Source organism: Phalacrocorax aristotelis, chromosome 2 (assembly GCF_949628215.1).
Source record: "Phalacrocorax aristotelis chromosome 2, bGulAri2.1, whole genome shotgun sequence".
Classification (NCBI taxonomy): domain Eukaryota; kingdom Metazoa; phylum Chordata; class Aves; order Suliformes; family Phalacrocoracidae; genus Phalacrocorax; species Phalacrocorax aristotelis.
In genome coordinates this window covers 90,068,243-90,087,670 of record NC_134277.1, presented here as the reverse complement: position 1 = coordinate 90,087,670, position 19,428 = coordinate 90,068,243, and the positions used below count along the sequence as shown (strand labels likewise).

Genomic DNA, 19,428 nt, shown 5'->3' with positions numbered 1-19,428 from the left:
TCGTAGAACATCTATTCTCGGAATTTCATTTGGGGCTGCATTTCTCTTGCTCTCCTTCATTTTGTTTATCTGCTTTGCTGGACAGCTTTTGGTAGGTATTCAAGGAAATGTAATCCAGTAGTTAATGGTTTCTTTTAAATAACATGTTCTGATTTTGCCAAGTCATTCTGCCTTTGCAGATTACCAGTTAAACAAGAAAGGCTTGCACACTCAGGCTTCTGAGGACTTTGTTTTGTCCATGTTAACTTACCATAAAATGTCCTCATTTATCTGAAAAACAGAAAATGACAGCACAGTGACTGTCTGTACCTACACTGATATTCTCCTTCTCCCATGTGAAGCTGGATCCTCTGAGAGGTTTGCATTATTGTTTGATTGATTGTCTTTTCAGAATTTCTGCTGTTCTGCTTACAGGTGACTCATCTTACGAATGTTTTAATTTGGGGGACTGTGTATTTAAGTATTGTATAAGACCATTTTCTGATTTTAGAGAATATTTCATGATAACATTTTAATTTGATATATAAAAGTTTTACAGTAAAATTCTAATTTTGCCACTGAGTGGTCCAGGTGTTACAGTAATACCCACTAGTGTACCCAATAATATGCTGAATTTGAGAATTTAATTTAATTCAAGATTTGGACAAACCTTTCAGCATTTCACAATATCATTTACAAGTATTATTGTCCTCCTTTCAGTTGTTCTCAAATAAATCCAACATATAACTCCATCTAGAACAAGGTATTAAAGGGTTTGTAAGAAAGGGAATGCAATTTGAATTTGGCATGTGATCTAGAATAAAACTGCGTGTATGCTTGTCACTTATTCCCTACTTCTCCTTCTCTATCTTTACATTTTTCTACAAGCTCCCATGGAGAAAGCTGAAAGATCTTTTATAAAAAAGCAAAATATGCACATGGGAAAGCCAATTACATCACTCTGCAATAAAACAGTAAGGAAAGGTGGCCTGGCAGTTGAAGCAAGAAGCAGAGGAAACGGGATTTTATAATTTCTCCCTCTTTCCTTGTGAGCCTTGTAGTTAACCAGGACATGTAATTAATTTACATTTCAGTTGTCTTTCCAATAAGGTAGGGATGCTGTCACTGCTCAGTAACTAATCTGAGGTATAATGCAACAGCATTTTAAAATATTTTAAATCCTAGGACTCACACCTTGGAGTGAGCTCCTAGAGAGATTGCTATTACTTAACAACAAAACGTTGTTCTCAATGTAATGTCATGCTTGATTGCTGGTTTTTATTGACATAAGAGTAAAATGATGCAGTCAGAGTACTGCTGCTGAATAAACAAATTAAAAAAAAAAAATCAAGGAAAAGACGGCCTTCTTCCTCTAGGAAAAAGAGGTGCCAATGAAATGGTATCAAGAAGTGTTGGGACACATACTCTCCTGGGGCTTTTATTTATAATATAGCTTCGGTCTAATACAAATATCTTTTTCTGCATTTAAAGGGGTGGCTAAGCAAATATCCTAAGCCAGAGTTGAGGAGTCGTGCCACTTGAGTAATACCTAACACTACTTTCAAAGCTGTTTTTTGTATGTCTTGTATGTACTGTAAATAATTCCCAGAAATGGAGACCCATTATTGCATTTCTGTTGACTTGCAAGATGTCATGTTCTAACCTAAAGAGCTTGAAGAGGATCTATTTATGTCTATGTCTCTATGAGTTCAGCTGTTCTAATGCAGAAGCTATGCTGCTAAGAAGCCTTTCAGCAAGTGAGTTATGACCATAGCTGATGCAGCGCTGTCTTTCCTTCAGGAGCGTGGATGTAGTTCTGTAAGGTGATGGATGAGAGGCAGCTAACAAGAGAGGCAGTAGGTTTATCTTTCCCCTGTCCTCTCCCTAATTGTCAGACTTGTATTTTGTATTGTTCTGCAGCTTTAACCACGGTGACACCCTATGTTATGTTTCAGTAGCATATCCATTGCAGTATCTGACCCATAACTGTAAATGGTTTCTTTGTAGAACAAAAAGCCTGAAATTTTCAAGTGAACAAGTATCAATATCAGAGTTTTAACACTATAGTGTCAGTGTTAACAGAAACCAAGCTTTAACATCCTAATCCCAATTGGTTTTTTTTTGCCAGTGTAGGTTCTTCCCACCTCTTTTTCTGAAAGGGTACATTTGGATTCCCTTGCAGAATGCGTGCAGTAAACGTGGGTGTACATTTGTGTAGACACAACTGCACGTAATTACAGAGTTTTAAATCACCAAATATCTCTCTTCTAAAAATGTGCAAAAAAGGAAAATAATTTTTTGGGCCAGAGTGACTCTGGCAGATGAACTGTGGCGGGTTAACCTCAGCTATGGGCCAGGCACCCACCCAGCTGCTCACTCACTCTGCCTCCTCAGCGGGATGGGGGAGGAAAATGGGATGAGAAAGCTTGGGGGTTGAGGTAGAGGCAGGGAGATCGCTTACCAATTGCTGTCATAGACAAAGCAGACTCAACTTAGGGAAAATTAATTTAATTTATTGCCAGTTAAAATAGATTTGTGTAGTAAGAAACAAAAACAAACATTAAAGCCACACCATTCCTCCCCCCTAGCCCCCTGCGACTCAGCTTCATTCCTTCACTCCAGACTCCTCTACCTCCCCGCAGGCAGCACAAGTTGGGGTGGAGAGTGGTCAGTACACAAACGTTTCTCTCTGCTTCTCCTTCCCTTCACATTTTCACCCTGTTCCAGCATGGGTCCCCCACAGGCTGCAGTGTGGATATCTGCTCCAGCATGGAGTACCTCCTTCTTCTTCTCCTCCTCCAACCTTTGTGTTCCCTCTGCTGTTTCTCACCCTTTTTGTTCCCTGCTCCTCTCTCTGCCCAACATTTTCTGCCCTTCCTTCCCCCAGCTTTCCCCGTGGCTGTGCCCGCCCATGGCTGAGGGGCTCAGCGTGCCCTGCGGTGGGGCCCTTGGAGCTGGCTGGGTCCGGTGCGGGGCCACCCCGGCCGCTCCTCACAGGGGCCGCCCCTGCAGGCCACACTGCCTGGCACCTCTATCTGGTACGTAAACTTGCAGTAGTAGTCAAATATTTACATGACTGTTACAAGATTTATAGAGTGGGACCCATAGTGCTGGCAAAGACAGCAAAACCTAAGTTCAAGTTAGGACACCTGGCTGCCACTGCATTATGCGCTTGTCTCAGTACTTTGACACTTTGCCCTCTCAGTCTCACCGATCATAAATGGCTGGCACCACCGCAGAGTAAGTCACGTAAAACCCAACTTTGAACAAATTTCTCGAGATGATTTTCATTTCATTGGTAAAGAAAAAAAAATCCCATACCAAAAACATCCAGACTAATGCTAAAATTACTAGCTCTTATGGAATTTAATTACAATATTGCAAGAATAGACTTATGCCCACTCTCTCACTCTGAGTTTATTATTAGTTTATTTTACTGTTTGGCAGCACTGCAGCGCGGTCCAGCTCAATCTGCTGTGGACTGATAATATCAGCCATTAAATAAGAATAGGAACGCTTCCATCAAACAGTGCGGCAAAGCGGTAGCACAAATAACGAGGTTAGAGGCTTCCAGACGCTGCCTGTGCGGCATGCCATCCCCTGCCGGTCTTGGGCAAAAAGGCCGAGGGCAGGGAGGGCTGACAGACCTCATAGAAACAGTTGTTTGCCCCTAGGCATTAAACCTTCATTAATCCTAGCTAAAATTGGTGTATGTCCTGAAACTTGAAATAGATTTATATTTTTTACATTCTGATTACTTCTTTGTGCCTTCGTTTTTTTTTTTTTACATTTTTAGCTAATCAAAGTATTCAGAGTTAAATCTTAAGATTATGAGTATTTTTGGTCTCAAAAATCCTTTTTGGCTTGCATTTTCATATTTTAAATGTAGGTTATTTTTTTTTATAAATTTTGAATACTTTCTTTTAATTTTCCGTGAGAGGTTTCTTTCCCAAATTACATGCAGATAAAGGACAATGATTGTCCTTTAGCTCATATATTTTCTGTGTCTCTTCTCTTTGTCTTATTGAAGTATAGACGAGTTCATAGAATGAGCATGAAATGCCTCAGACCTGGTAATGATTAGATGTGGTTTACCTCCTGATGTGAATGCAAGGAAGCAGAGATCTGGTTACCTAAATGATACATTGGAAAATGCAATGTGATCAATAGAAAAAAAGCCACAGTAAGCACATAAAGGATGTATTTCTATGGTAGCAGAAGTAGCCTGCAGAAGAAGTATTAGTCTCAAGCAGATGTTCTTTGTGCATTGATTCAAATACTGTCTCAAAAATTTCTTTGCATTACCTGGGACATGCGTGCACTTAACTGATACAACATAGTCTTTGTGCCAGTTATTTTCCTTTAATACGAAATGGCTTTTTGTTGCATATGTTTATACCTTGCAAACCTATTTAGCTACTTCAGCTAACAAGGAAGATTAGAAGTAAAAACATTTCTTTCCTATCATCCTATCATTTGAATATGTTTACAGTCTCTCTTACCTACCCAATTGAACTATGGAATTAGCAGAATGCAATGCCAGCAAAACAAACATCAGAAAATAACTGGCTCCACAGTTGAGAAAGATGCTCACATTTGAGGTCACCAGAGCATCTAACAAAGTGCAGCCAGTATGTGAGCAGTCCTGTCCTGCTAGAAGAAAGCATGTTATTTATTAGTTGCATTACACCACACTACCATGTAAAGAGTGATACACAATCTTTACCTTTGTTTGCAGAGATTTGTATTTTACTCTAAAGCAATTGGCGTTGGTACTTAACAGTTAGAAGGACTGTGTACAATTAAGATACGTAAAAGCTCTGCAAGGGCAGGAATATCAGCACCAGCACTACTTGGAAATCCCTTTCACCCTGGAATCTTACCTCTGATGTCTTCCTTAATGCAGATACCAATGAAAGCTTGAGGCCCTTCAGTTTCTTCAATAGTTGGGCTTTGCTTGTAAATTAAGATGAAAACAGGGATGGGGGAAGGCAGGGAGAGCACAGAGAGGCACTTTTGCACCTACAGCAGGGTCCATGAAAGAGGCTCATCAAACCTAAAAGGCTTTATGATGAGTCTTTAGCACAGGCACTGCAACAGCAAATCCATCATCAGTAAGTTAGGTACTATGTTCAGACTTCAGCTGTTAGAAATGCACTGATGTCAGTAACAAAAATCCTTCTCCTTACTCCTTCAGTTATATATTTATGACATGTAGTGTGATTGTGATTAACTGGAGAAGTTGCCTAACCTGGTGAAAACCACAAGTATCTTATGTCTGTTGTGCCAATAAATTCTCTTCTAATGTTTTTTGATGAGTGAAAATATCTTGAATTTTTTTAAAATCCGGAAATGCTGCCTTTTAGTGTCTTCGCTCAAGATGAGATTACAAGTTACCTCCAAATAAAGACATACCCAAGTGTGCTTCCTAATACCAACAGTCCAGTATGCAAACAATTTTCTCTACACTTAATTAATATGAAGGATGAAAGCAGAGAGCATCCAGATTGTTTTGAAGGTTCTTTTACATGTATTACCCAAGAGTTGATATCCATGATGTGTAGGTACTGCAGTCTGGTCACAGATCAGGGCCCCTGTTGTGTGAGGCAGGTTTTGGGTGGTAACATCTTACTTGGAGATCAAGACTTGGTCAATGTAGAACGTAGCATTCAGAACTCCTTCCTCTAGTTCAGTGCCCTGAGCACGGTCTTTAAACAGTCATTCAGGTTTGCTCTTTCTCAAAACAAGTGGCTTTTTAAATATTTCATGTGAAATAGAAAAACTTTGACAGGAAGGACTGAGACCATCTCACCTTAAAATAGCATATAACACAGCAACTGTACGTTTTCTTGAATGAGGAAAGCAGCACAGGAAGTACCAGGGCTGAACTCTGAGTGCCTAAAGGCATATTTATGTGGATCACTGCTGTGTTCTTTCCTTTGAATGAGACAGTTGAAGTGAAGCACATGGCCATTTCAACGTGACTCTTTGTGAAGGGTCATAAACACTGAAAAGTATGGTGAAATTTAAAAAGTGATACGGACTTCAGTTTTTCCTGTTACTTCTTTATTCAGGATTCTAGTTTCTGTCAAACGGGTTGTATCCAATCTAAGTTGCGTAGACTCTTCACCTGGGTGCATTTTATATGATTCAAAATGCCTGGCTTAGATTTACACATGCCACCATGGAGTTCAAAAGCTTTGTGTTACAGTACTCATTTTAGAAGTATGGCCCTTTTTATCAGCAATAGGACCATTAGAAAGTATGTAAAGTACAAGCTTGTGTCTCTATGCAAAAATCACCCTTCTCCAAGCTTATGTCAGTGTAATCACTGTCAGCCAGTTCTTTGGAGTTGAACTTTGGTGTCTTCTTCAAGTCTGATTGAAAACAAGCATGTGAAAAAAAATCTGAATTTGGGGATTTTTTGTTTAACTTACTTTTGTTCTTTGTAACATCAGTATTAGTAAAATATTAAGTTGTATTTGAATGCAAAATGAAAAGAACAATAGTAGACCTGTAGAAAATGTGATTCACTGGCTTTCAGTAAATAAGAGGTCTTCAGTCAAGCTGTTCCAACCTCTGCTAGCATGTGAAGAAGTGTGACAGCTCTTGCAACACTGCCTTTCAGCTACACCATAGCTGTCACAATTAATTCTTGCACCAGTTCCTTGATCTCACTCAGAAAGACAGCATTCATTTTGTTAAATGCTGAAGTAGGTTTTTGTGTATGGAAAGACAACACAGGATACATTTTAATAACCTGAATATTCAAAATAAGTTATTACTCATTATCATGCTGAACTGTCATATCAGAATTACCATGTTCAGATGAAAAGGTAATACATCAGTCACCTTTCATACTACAAATACCTATCATTTCTAGTTGGTAAATGATAAACACTGATCCATATTCTGCCAGCTCTGCTTAGAATAACCGCAGAAGCTAATGCTACTGAGATCTGATGTCTTACCCTTCTTGCATGCTTACTAGAAATGCTTACTTTCTTCCTTTCATCTTGATCTCCATTTTCTTAAGAAAATTGCAAATGAGGCGTAACATTTGCAAGAAAAAGTGTTTGATGTAACCTAATGAATCAGAAAAATAAACCCGCATAGTTGTGCCAGTGCTATTAAGAGTCTGAATTTAATGATCACCCCACCAGCCTAGTTCTGCTTCCAGGGGTTCCCTAAATTTTCAGCAGTACTGAACTGCTGCAGTTGGACTGGATATGGACTGGATTTAGACTGCTCAAAAGTGAAGTGAAGTTTGACAAATCTGTTAATTCACATAGAAAATTACTGATCAACATTGTATTCTTTCATGTTTTCCAAGGAATCGTTTAAAGATTTTTTGTGCGATTCAGGATTTTGTCACAAATTTTCCTTTCAGGAGCTTCATTGGCTTAACCTGTGTGGGCTGCCCTCCCTCCTGTTAGAGAGGCCTGTCATCTATTTAACAAACCAGGTGGGCATGACAGATGTTCCAAATAAACAGTGGTCCTTCCTCTCCAGAAGTCAGACCTTTGCATTAAACAACCTGTCAAGAAATGCATCACAGAGTTCTGGTGTGCTTCTGTTTTACGAGCAAAAATAACTACCTACAACTTTATTTTTGAAGATGCAGTCTAACTACACTCACATTTTTCTTCAGTTCGGAGCTGGCAATATCTATAATTTTAGCAATAGCAGCTGGAAGAATGGAATATCTCTATCGATGTATCACACTGGCTGGATGATACATTGTTTCCTGAAAATTATTTTATTCTCCAGAACTTTTCTTAGTGATAAACTTGCCCAGAGAACATTTCTTTTAAATAGAAGCAGAAAAAGAGCTTTCTAAAGAAACGTAAAAAATCAGTCCAATTAGTTCCTCCTTGCTAAATTAGATTAGCGAAGTCAGATGATATTGATCAAAAATCTTTTAAACGAAGGAAATTTAGAATGATTGCAAGGAATTTGGCTGCAGAAGTTACATAAGTCTGTTCGAAAGTGTACAGGTGTTTTGAAAGCACTAAAGCAGTCCTCAGCAATAAATGCAGTTCTCAGCATGGACATTGCTAAGTAATCACAGCAATTCTGTACTGTAATTTTTTCAACGATTACTTTTAAAAAATGAAGAAAGTTCAAGTTTAATAATTGGAAGTATTGATGTTAAAGTAGAAGAGTCTGATGCCAACATTCGTGTATTTAGATACTGGGGTTCAACAGAGATTTTTCTGAGTGAAACTTAATTTTATCTGTCAGGATTAACACAAGTTGTTCATTTGTGCAGAGGAAACCATCAATTTATGTTGCCTAGCACTAGAAAAACATGAAAGCATCTTTTTTTATGACATTGTTTTGCATCTGTTACTGAGCCATGTTTTTAAAGTTCAGAAATTAAAACTGGGGTCTGCTAGAGCTTGTTCAATGCGGTGGAGTTCAAGAGCCAGGGGAGTTCTTCTTCCTGGTCCTCTGGAGCCCAATTTGGTGGAATTAAAGACCCAGGGGATCCTCCTGTCCCACTCCCAATGACAGGAGGCTGTCAGTACCATGTCCCAGGTACAACCGGTAGTGAGGCTGAGCACGTATTCCCAATAGGCACACAGGGATATACCGGACACACGGGACCAACTACACGGGTACCCAGAGAAAGCAGCTCTTTTACCAGCACCCACATAAAAGCAAGCAGTAGTCATGTAAATATGAACAACACTGATGGTCTAGTTCCTTCTTTCTGGTTGATCGGGACTGAAGTTTGCTAGTGGAATGTACACACACCCAGACTGTCGTTGCCCACAGGCACTCTCGCATTTGTGAGTCCCTCAGCAGGGACTTTAAGTCAATACAATATCCTTGCCCAGCCTCTGCCCCCCTTACGCAGTGACTGGCTCAAAGCCTGGGTCTCTGCATATGTAGGTCTCCTACTCACCAGCCAGTCCAGCTTGAAGTTTCCTGATGGTTACACATACTCTCCCACACACCCTATGGGTCTCTCCAGGGACTGGTCTGAGGCACTTCAGTTGCCAGCACCCAGGCCCTCAGTTGCCTCAGACATTCAATCTCTCTCTTTCCGGTCACTGGCACCCATCCTGTGCTACTTGCCATCTAGTCCAGCGTGAAGCTTGCTAACATTTGCACAAATGCAGCCTCAGAATAAGGACTGCACTTACACAGAAGATGGTTAGTGGTAGGATTTAATAAGAATATGCAATAGACTCATTTAGACAAGTGTTTACATAAAGCCGTTTCCATTTATCCCCTCTCTTCTCCGTGTACCTACACCTGTTCCTCCCTGATCCACATTTGTCCCATCCCCTGAACATCCTATAAGTTTTCCACATACCCACAATGCCCTTAAAACTTGTCATAATATTTTACACAGTCTGAAGTTTCTCTCCGCTCCATTGCAAAATAATCTGTGCCGTGCTGACATACTATCCTTTTAGGCAGTAATCGCCCTTAGTCTGCAGGGCATCCTGGACAGGGGTTTTTTTTTCATTGATGCTTCTTGGTAGGTTTCCTATCAGAAACTGGCTGAAACATTCTCCTTCAATGGTCTTAGGAGCAGCAGATTCAGTGGCTTCTGTTCGTCATTGATTAGGTTACTTTGGTTCCACTATCATTGTCCTTTTGATCATCGCCAGGTCTTTGTGCTTATATTTGATTAGCCTTTAGTCTGATAACCTAAAACCAGTAAAATTCATAATAAAATGTATCTGGTTTAGGCCAGATATTTTATTTTCATCATTAACTTGTTTTCTTGGAATTTTTTATCCTATAGGCTTCCTTTGAACTGTATAGCTCCCTGTAACATAATTCAGAAAGGAGAACATGATATACTGCTTTATATACATCATTTCTTATCCGCTTTATGTTCCTCATAATTTCTCAGTGTTCCTGCCTAGTTTTGTCCCTATTCCAATTTAAACTATTCCAGCTATTTCTAAACTTCCAAGAAAATCACAGAACAATATAGTCTTTAGTATAAGATAATTCCCTGTCACAAAAGGAAACAATATGTAAAAAAAAGTTCTAGATATACAGTGGACTTGGCCAAATAGCATGTAATTGTGAGGGAGACAGTTATGTGTGGTATGACGAAGACCATGTACACTACATCACGCACATTGGGTTATAGTGTAATTTAGCAAGACGTGCCATAGCTGTTGAACCTGAACTAATAAGTGCTGAAAATGAAGTCCTATATTTGGTAGTTTTTAGTGGTTGTGTTCTCATTTCAGAGAATTCCTGTGCTCGTGTGTCTGCTGGTTGCTGCAGCTGGGGGGAAAACAATATGTAAATGATCTCTGATAATATTAAGTAAATAGATAAAACCAGATGCTAAGAAGCTAATACTTTTGTGGGACTGTCCTGTTCCTTAACTTTTCCTTGCATTTTTTACAGAGGTTTCAGTATAGCTGAAATTGACATTTGGAAAGGGCACAAGATGCTTCTAGGCAACCTTATCTCCTCATGGCTAAAGCTTTGGGAAAATTAGTATTTATTGGCTGTGCCACAAATTGTTGTTTATTCTGTGTGAGCATCTTGTACCTCTAGGCACTGTGCATGTAAGAATGGAGGCTATTGCAGTGTGTTCTTGGAAGCAGGTTAAAAGAGTCGGAGTCTTTTATTGTTAATTTTTGCCACTATGTAAGAAAAAATTTCTATTCACTAAATACTCTGTGTCACATTGTAAGTCTGATTGTTCTATGAAATGCTTATTTGTTTTCTAAATAGTTTTAGGGAAGGTACATTTGCTTTGCTGAAATGAATTATCAAACAAGTCTCCAAACAAACGAAAGAAAACCCTGGAAACCCCACTATTTTGTAGACTGCCAGGGATATATCTACGTATACAGCCTTTATCCTCAGTGAGGAGACCTCCGTCTCTCTCTCTCAAAGACTTTGCAGAGTCATTATTTACATTTTGAAGTTTCCAAAGGCTACTAAATATTGCTCTTTCAATTGAGGTGGGGGAGGTCAGTTTGTTTGCTGCTGTAAACTCTGTATTTCCTATAATAAGTAATATATATTAGATGTTTAATATGGTACTTGCAAATTATAATTATTTAACAGAATTGATATTATGGCAGATGTTTTAACTAAATTTGCATTTGATTTCATGTATAATCATGGTCTGTAGCTCTTCTGAGAATATAATACTTGAATACTTCTGTACAGTGTTTCAAGATTAATGCTGCCCTCGATCTTGATCCTTCTTAATTCTACCCTTGTTTATAGTAATTAAATATGCTAAAGCTATTTTTGTTTTCTCTTTTTTTTAAAATATTTTGCACTTAGCAATGTAGCAAGAAAGCATCAACTTCATTGTTGTGGATCCTGAAATCATCTGGAATAATTGCAAACCGTCCTTGGCCACGGATCACTCTTACATTGACAACCACTGCTATAATATTAACTATGGCTGTATTCAACATGGTAAGGCAAAAAGGGGTACTTTTTCTTGGGGTTTTTGTTCTTTTAAGATTTTTTTTCCTGTTCAATCTTTCTTTAGATGCCAAATTTATGGCCCATGGCTATGCCAGGAACCTATGTGATAATGATTGCCAGAGACAGAAATGTAAAGCAGAGCAACATAAAACATATTGTATTAAAAAGGACCTCTGCAAACAGGATGCTCAGCAAGAGCTTGGGTCTTGGCTAAATTTATTAAAGAAAAATGTAATTTGGAAGGAATGGAAAATAGTTAGATCCCAGGTTTGAATTGTTCAAATCCCTTGCTCATCTATGCATTGCTTAGAAAAACAGAGTATGGCACAAAGAATGCATGGAAGACTTTGTGTGAAACAAACTAAGCTTTATCAGATTTGTGGTGCTCCTCTGCTCATCACAAAATTATCATAATGTATACATTATTGAATTTCGTGTGCTTGTCTTATTTTTTTTTTTAAGGAAAAAAAATAATTTACATCAAAACTTCAAAAGTACTGAATTACAAGTTTGTTAGGGCTTACGTCTACTTTAGCCATTTCCACCTGTGCTTTTCTTTTTTCTCCTAATAGGGAAAATGCATGTAATTCTATTATTCTTTTGTAACTATACTAAATACAGAGAAGATCTGTCATTAGTCTGCATAAAGCCTGAATATTAATGTCCTCTTTTATTCTGAAGGATGCATTGTTTAACAGGATGAGCACTACATGGGATCAAAAAACTTATTTTGTTTTGCCCTATTGCCTGAGCCTGATTCTATTAGTAAATCTGTGAAATTTTTCCACCTCAGTTCTGTATCTGCAGAATGAGAACTGTAATATTTATCTAGGTAATGTTTTCATTACAACATTAATGCCTAGATATTAGTCACATTTCAAGTGAGTGAGATTTGCACTTCGGTGCTTTTGAAATTGCAACTCTAGAACTTCCCTGAGTTGCTTGTACATTTTTTGCTTGAGGTTCGTAAAGGACTTAAAGATTGATAATACCTACACTATTTTTTTTTGTTTTTCCACAACATTTCAGGGGACCCTTAGTCAATCATTTGTTACAGTAAGTACTAAACTTATCAGAATGTAATGATGTAATGTGGGCTTTTGAATGTGAACACTTGAAATTTCTGGTAGAACCTTCTCTCCTTTTTTTCTATTAAACGATCCTAGTCCTGGTTTTGTTAGTTTTCTTTTCAGGAAAGTAGATATTTTCCTTTCTTTCTCCTGCTTTTTTTTTTTTTTTAAGGAGAGGAGATAAACTCAAAACCAATTCCATGGTCAAGAATTAAAAATTCCGCTAATTGAATTTGGTGTTTAAGGCTGGTAGAGGAAAAGCTCAAAGAAGCAATGGCTGGAAAATGAGAAAATAAGCTCACTTCTTAGCAGTGAAGGTAGTTAGAAATGGGAACAAATTATTCTGAAAAGTTGTTGATTCTCCATAACTTCATGTCCTCAGCTGAAGACTATATGCCTTTATGAATTATAACCTTTAGCCAAGCAAAAGTTATTTGGCACACTACAGGACAAAACCCAGAGTCGGAGTAGCTTGTAAAATGTAGGTCAGATTAGAGTTTCTCTTATTTTCAACTATGTAAATGTATGAGATTAAATTAAATAACCTACTTAGGTTTAAAGTATACTTTGAGTTAGAGGTCATACAACCATATGGTTAGTTATTAAACTAAAAGGTGTAAATGAAGATGTGGTCAGCAACTGTTTTTCCCTTAGACAGAAGCTCTACTATTGTGTAAACCCCCCCTTCAAATTTGGCCTTCAAGTAGTAAAAGATATTTCAGCAAAAAAGCAGTTGTTCAGTAGATGATTTTTAGAAAATGTTTTTAGTTTCATTAGCTCAAGTCCACTTTTTACATGGACTGAATGTTACAGTAAAACTTAATAGGTTGTATTTTAAAGTCTTTGTACCTTATCAATAATGACTGCAGTATTACAAATAATCATGTTCCATGATATTCATGAGATGATAATTTTAAGTACAATTCCCACCTTGAAACTAAACCTTAATAGTTTGACTAGCAAAAATGACTTTAAATGTGATTGTGAAATTTGCATTTCCTTAATATTAATAGCAAATTGTGGGAGAGACTCTGAAGTATCATTATTATATCTCCAAGCAACATGTACTTAATAGCAGCGTCCATTAACTGCATTTATTGCCATGAACTCTTTCAGTAGAAAAAAGGGAAAATGTAGCCATTAAGATTTAATGGAGATAAAAAGCGCCTACCCATCCCACACCTAATAAATCATAATTAAGACCAAAATGTCAAATAAAACCCAGTCTTTATGGTCAAGGGACATTAGAAAAAAGTGCGGGTGCAATTTTCCTTCAAATTAGCTGTTTCAGCAGACATCCGAATCTAGTCGTCACATTTGAGAGGTATATATAGTCATGATCAGTGGAAGAAAGTTAAAAAACAGCTAATGTGACGTAAGTATCAAATAATTCTTAGCTGAAGGGAGAGGGTGACTAATGCTGCTTCCATTGAGCGTTAGATCTGGTGCCATATATAGAATAGGGCAACAACCATTGGCTGAGGAAAACTGTTTTTGTGAAGCTGACCTGCATTAAAACGAACATGAGGAAGTTTACTGCAGGGAACAATCCAGAGAGATTGTACTGAGAGAAAGTAGGACTGCATGACTGCAAAGAGTTGATTCTTGGAAGCTGAATGAATGACTACACAATACATCAAATGATTGTGCCTCACCATCCTCAGGGATTCATGTGATCACAAGGAACATGGTACGATGAAGGAGCCCTGGAACAGCTCTTTGTTTCAGTGACTTCTGCATCAAATGCATGAATCGTTCTTGGCACGGCAACAGGATCTCAGGCTTCTACTGTCGCAGGAAGGTGCCCTAACTTCCAGCTTTCAGATTCGGGATCATAGAATCATAGAATAGTTTGCGTTGGAAGGGACCTTTAAAGGTCAGGTAGTCCAACCCCCCTGGAAATGAGCAGGGACGTCTTCAGCCAGCTCAGGTTGCTCAGAGCCCGCTCCAACCTGACCTTGAATGTTTCCAGGGATCTGCTACCTCACTGGGCAACCTGTTCCAGTGTTTCACCACCCTTGGTATAAAAAATTCCTTCCTATATCTAGTCTGAATCTACACTCTTTTAGATTAAAACCATTACCCCTTGTCCTATCACAACAGGCCCTACAAAGAAGTCTGTCCCCATCTTGTAAGCCCCCTCTAAGTACTGAAAGGCTGCAATAAGGTCTCCCCAGAGCCTTTTCTTCTCCAGGCTGAACAACCCCAACTCTCTCAGCCTGTCCTTATAAGAGAGGTGCTCCATCCCTCTGATCATTTTTGTGGCCCTCCTCTGGATGTTACTTGCTTTCCTTTCTTTTGTCCAGTGAAGGTTGAACAACTGGACTATTTCCTTTGAATGAACATCTCTTTAGAAACGTGAAGACTGACAGAGGTTTGAGTATTTTTGCTCCATTGTTTAATGTACGTCTGTGAGCACAAGCTACCTTAAATGATGCAAGTGTTGGCCCCATATTGTTCTCCCTCTAGTCATGGCTGATATCCCGTGTTTTAATAATGGCAAATAGTTAAGCAAACCTGCTTCCATTCTCATAGTAAAAAGCTGGTTTCTTTAATATACCTTCCTTTTAGTGTAGCTAACTCTGTTAATACAGTTGCTAACCTTGCTCAATGCTGTATTTTTAATAGGCAAGCTCTTTGGCAGATATGCTTTAATTATATGTCCCCAGGGTGCCTAGCACATTGAAGACCCTGTTTTGGAGGGTGGCTTATATATTTCTTTTAAGAAGAATAAACAGACACTGCCTAGAGCTTGACCTGGCCTAGGAGTTGGAAGGAGAAAGGGGAATGCAGTTGCGTCATTTAAGTGGTACGTGCAAGGCCCCATCACAAATCTATTCTAGATTATAGATAGGATTTAAGAAACTTACTAAAATTACTATCAGTCTACGTACACTAGACTAGCAGAGATGCACTAGCAGGTCAGGTACCATTCTGAAATAATGTTTACAGCAGTTCTGGTGTCTTTCAAGTGTTTGGGGAGAGATCAAGTCGTGCTGTCACATGATCATTTGCTCGACAGTCCAGCAAAGATGAACCCACGTAAGTGAGCATCGTTCCATATCTGCCAAACACCACGATGGTATCTGAGTCTGTAAAGGCCCAGCAGGCTCCTCATCTCTCTTACCTAATGCTTCTGGGAGCTTTGAATGAGGCAGTTGCTTGCCACTGCATATTGTCTCTACAGGGATGCTGGGACTTGAATACATGGGGACACAGATAATTATGCATTTTCACGTGGCACACAAACTTTTATAAAAAATGAAATGAAATTATTGAGCAACTTGAATTTGGTAAGTTTGACTATTAACGAGGGACACCACAAGACAGCAAATAATGCAGATGCATGAGCACTTTGAAGCTAAGAAGTCTTGTACAAACCCGGAGACAAAATGCTCTAAAAATCCTATTCAATGCAGTGCAGTAGTCTCTGGATCTTCATCATCCTATTCCGACACCTCAGCATCACCCCTTGTTTATTCAGAAAGCACTTCATAGTCTAGGTGGGTACTTAGTGTTCCAGGCTGTCCTTAAATTTCCACATATGAGCTTGTGAAGACGAGGAATGGTACCAGAATTTGGGATTCTCCATATTATTCGTGGGGCATTCATGTGGGGATCTGGGGATAAATTTCTGACTCAACTGCCAGACCAATTTGTATTTTTCAAAGGAAGCGGTGATATGCATTTGAGAAGAAAGTTCTACGCCATGTGGATATCTGGAGAGTTGTTAGAAAAATTAAAACCAAAGAAGAGGAATCCTGCATGTTTGCTTTGGAGGTTCAAACAAAAGAGCAATGCTGAACAAAAGCATCATTGCTTCATTTTTTTTGTGCTAAGGAAAATTTAAATCCTCTAGTTCAACCTATGATACCAGACTTGCATGCTTCTGCCATACCGAAGTCTACTTGTCTCACTCTATCTTTTGCTGAACAAAAGTGTAGGGCAGAAACATGAACAACTTTGTTTACAACAGCACTATAAAAACTGTAGACCATTGTGTCTTGAGGAGATTGCATAGCTCTCTGGAACAGAAGAAAATTAATTTAAAGTACAGTTCCGTGTTCATATGAGGCCAGGAGATAGCAGGGAGAGAGAAGGATGGTAACAAAGATGGGTTTTATACTTTTCTTTATAGTCTTCACATGTCCGTTTCCAGTATAATTTTGTATAACAAGGAAGATAAAACAATGATGGGATCAAATTAACATAAGCTGTAAATTCAATTGAGCTGCATTTTTGGTAGCGTGCCAGACTTTTGGTTTTGCTGCTTATGTGTCTCCATTGATTAAGCACAGCTCTGCTCTGGAACTGCTGGTCCTGGAGCACCTGCTTCCTAATGAGCTTACCTCTGGGCTGCGGGGCTCCTTGCTGGTGTGTGAAAGGGCACTTGTTAGTGCTCTGAGGGTAGCCTATGCCTTCTTTTTGCACAGAGAATGATATTAGTATTTGTCTTTGCAGATGGCCACTGCATGGCATTGTGCTACCACAGGTTGATGACCACAGCTGAATTATCTGTAGCACTTGAATCAATTCATTTTGCCTTTTACTCTGTGGTTCAGTAGTTCAGTGGAGGGGTATTTCCCAGCTTTCTCCCTCCTGCCCACCTGTCACAGGGTCAACCCATTCACATGGTAACTATTAAAACTTTACACATTTTATTGTTTATTCCATAATTGTTTAATTCAGTGTGCATTTGATTAGCGCACTTAATATTAAATTCTGCCACCTTTCCGTCTTCTCAGTAGGATGCTATTTTATGCACATTAACATGGAAATCAGCAAGCCCACTTGCTTAGTAAGGTGAGATACAACCCATCCAACTTGGTCACATTTACAGGCCATCAGACCGTGCTTATTTTGAGGCCTTGGTTATGGTGCCTTGTGGATTGTGGTGGAGGGTTGAAAGTACCTTGGTGAGAAAGTTGGCTTTGTTTTTAGTAAGATCTAAACTAGTGTATTATGTAGTCTTTTGCAGATTCTTGGTCAGATAGCAAGAGAGACGCACTAACTTGCTTATCCCATGTTGTTGTGTGGGGGGTCTATCACCACCCGGCTCCTATTGAAAGAAAAAGCAGCACAGCAGGTATTTGCATCATGTGAGGCAAAAAGCTCACAACTGAAGATTGCAGATTATATGAACACAGAAAAGAAAAAGCTGCTAGAATATATGAAGTTAAAATGAGAATTTAATGATAGTATGCTCAGATGTTCCCTGGCAAACACTGGTATTCATAAAAAATATTGCTTTCATTTGAGTCATTTGAGTAGGTGTGACTGCTTAGTAGGACTGAGCTGTCTCTTACAAAAAAAAAATACTATGTTGAAGAACAATATATAACTCCAAAGCGTGATAGCACAGGTAGATAACTGATGAGAGACAAGAAAGACAAGTACAAACACATCATTCAGAAATAAGTGTTGTTTGGCTCATGGGAGATGACAACATTTCCGTATCCTTTTCTTTCATTTCTATATTTATTTATGTATTCATAGATATACCACATTTCATATAGCATTCTGGGTATACAGGTAACGTTTAAAGGTCAGAAATGCCCTGTACAAAGCTCAAAACCAAAATTAAAATGCTTCAATTGAAATTAATATATATAAACATATATGTTTGTATAATATACTTGTGTTTGAGCTCCTTGTGGTATATAATCTTTTGCTCTGTGGACATGCGTGGGATGGGATTCTGAAACTACAGTTATTTAGTGTTTGCAAAAGAAGTAAATGCACTATTAGTGGGATGTGGGGACTCTTTTTGCCCATCCTTGGCAAATGGCCTGGGTAACAACACCTATCAAGATGAGAATGTCAATTTAAATAATTGGGGGCAGGGAGGGGGATTAAATATTTAGATCTGTCTGGAGGGCTTTTGCCCAAAATTGCTTCTGTTAAAGAGGAAGACCAGCATCAGCTGGGTTAAACAGTAACCAAGGGACTTCAGAAGGAGTTTTGAAGTAAGAAGGAAATAGTGTGGGAAGTATAAAAGAAGCACGGAAATTTGTAACAAGAGGCAGAGGGCTATGAATGGAACCATCTGTCAAAATCTGGTTTGATACTGCCATAAGTCACCGCTCTGACATTATACTTCCGCTTTGGCCAGCGAGAGTAGCCTCCCTGTTGGATACTGTGAGCTGCCTGCTCTGCAGCTGGGTGGGCAACAGCACAGGCTGCGACAAGCAGGGACCCACACCTCAGGTTTGTCTGTGCACATGAACTCGCGGGGTGCTTTCTCACTAGCATGTGCATTAACGATTTGTGGGGAGGTGCACATAAAGCTAAAACCCACATCTCCTTACAGGAGGGGTGTGCAATAGCGTAACTCACACTCCCAGAAGAGGGACTGCGTGTATTTAACCCACGTGTCCTGTGAGAAGGATCAGATGTCCATCTAACTCTGTGTGTGTGTGTGATCAGAGCTCTTTGGGAACAGTTATAGAAGGGTGTTTCAAAATCTGTAGGTGATTATTAACATTTTGTAGGGTCTGGTTTTGCGGTTTATCTGTTGTATTTGTAATATTCATCCTGCATGTATAGTTCACTGATTGTGGGTTAACTATGTGTAGTTGCACATAAACAGTCAGAGAAACATGTTAATGAAGGAAGACAACCAGAAGGTGCAACTGTATAAACAAAAGTGAGTGTCAACTTCTTGTAAAGCAGTCTTGGTAGCAGCTGGTGTATCAATCGCCTTTGCAGGTCCACAACTAGTCCTGCGTCTGTTTAAGGGGTGTTACAGAGATAATGGTTTTAAACTCTTCTCAGCAGCACCACAAAACATAAAACATATCAAAGGGCACTGACCACGGGTTGTGGCTTGTGAGGTTGGGTAGTCTTTAAAAACAAAAAAAAAAGTCACTGTGCTTGTAGTACCATGCTGGGACATGTTGCCAAGGGGGATTGTTGGGTCTCCATCCTTGGAGGTTTTCAAGACTTG

The 19,428-nt window shown here is 39.0% G+C and overlaps 1 protein-coding gene across 4 annotated transcripts in view; it reads left to right on the top strand.

The window, feature by feature from the left end:
• The window catches only part of ADCY2 (adenylate cyclase 2), a 217,751-nt gene that overhangs the window by 163,006 nt on the left and 35,317 nt on the right, over positions 1-19,428 (top strand). For all 4 annotated transcript variants that reach the window (XM_075084313.1, XM_075084312.1, XM_075084315.1 and 1 more), the window contains 2 exons: positions 7-91; positions 11,263-11,400. In XM_075084313.1, coding sequence (XP_074940414.1) covers positions 7-91; positions 11,263-11,400 — 223 coding nt within the window. The remainder of the gene's footprint in view (positions 1-6; positions 92-11,262; positions 11,401-19,428) is intronic.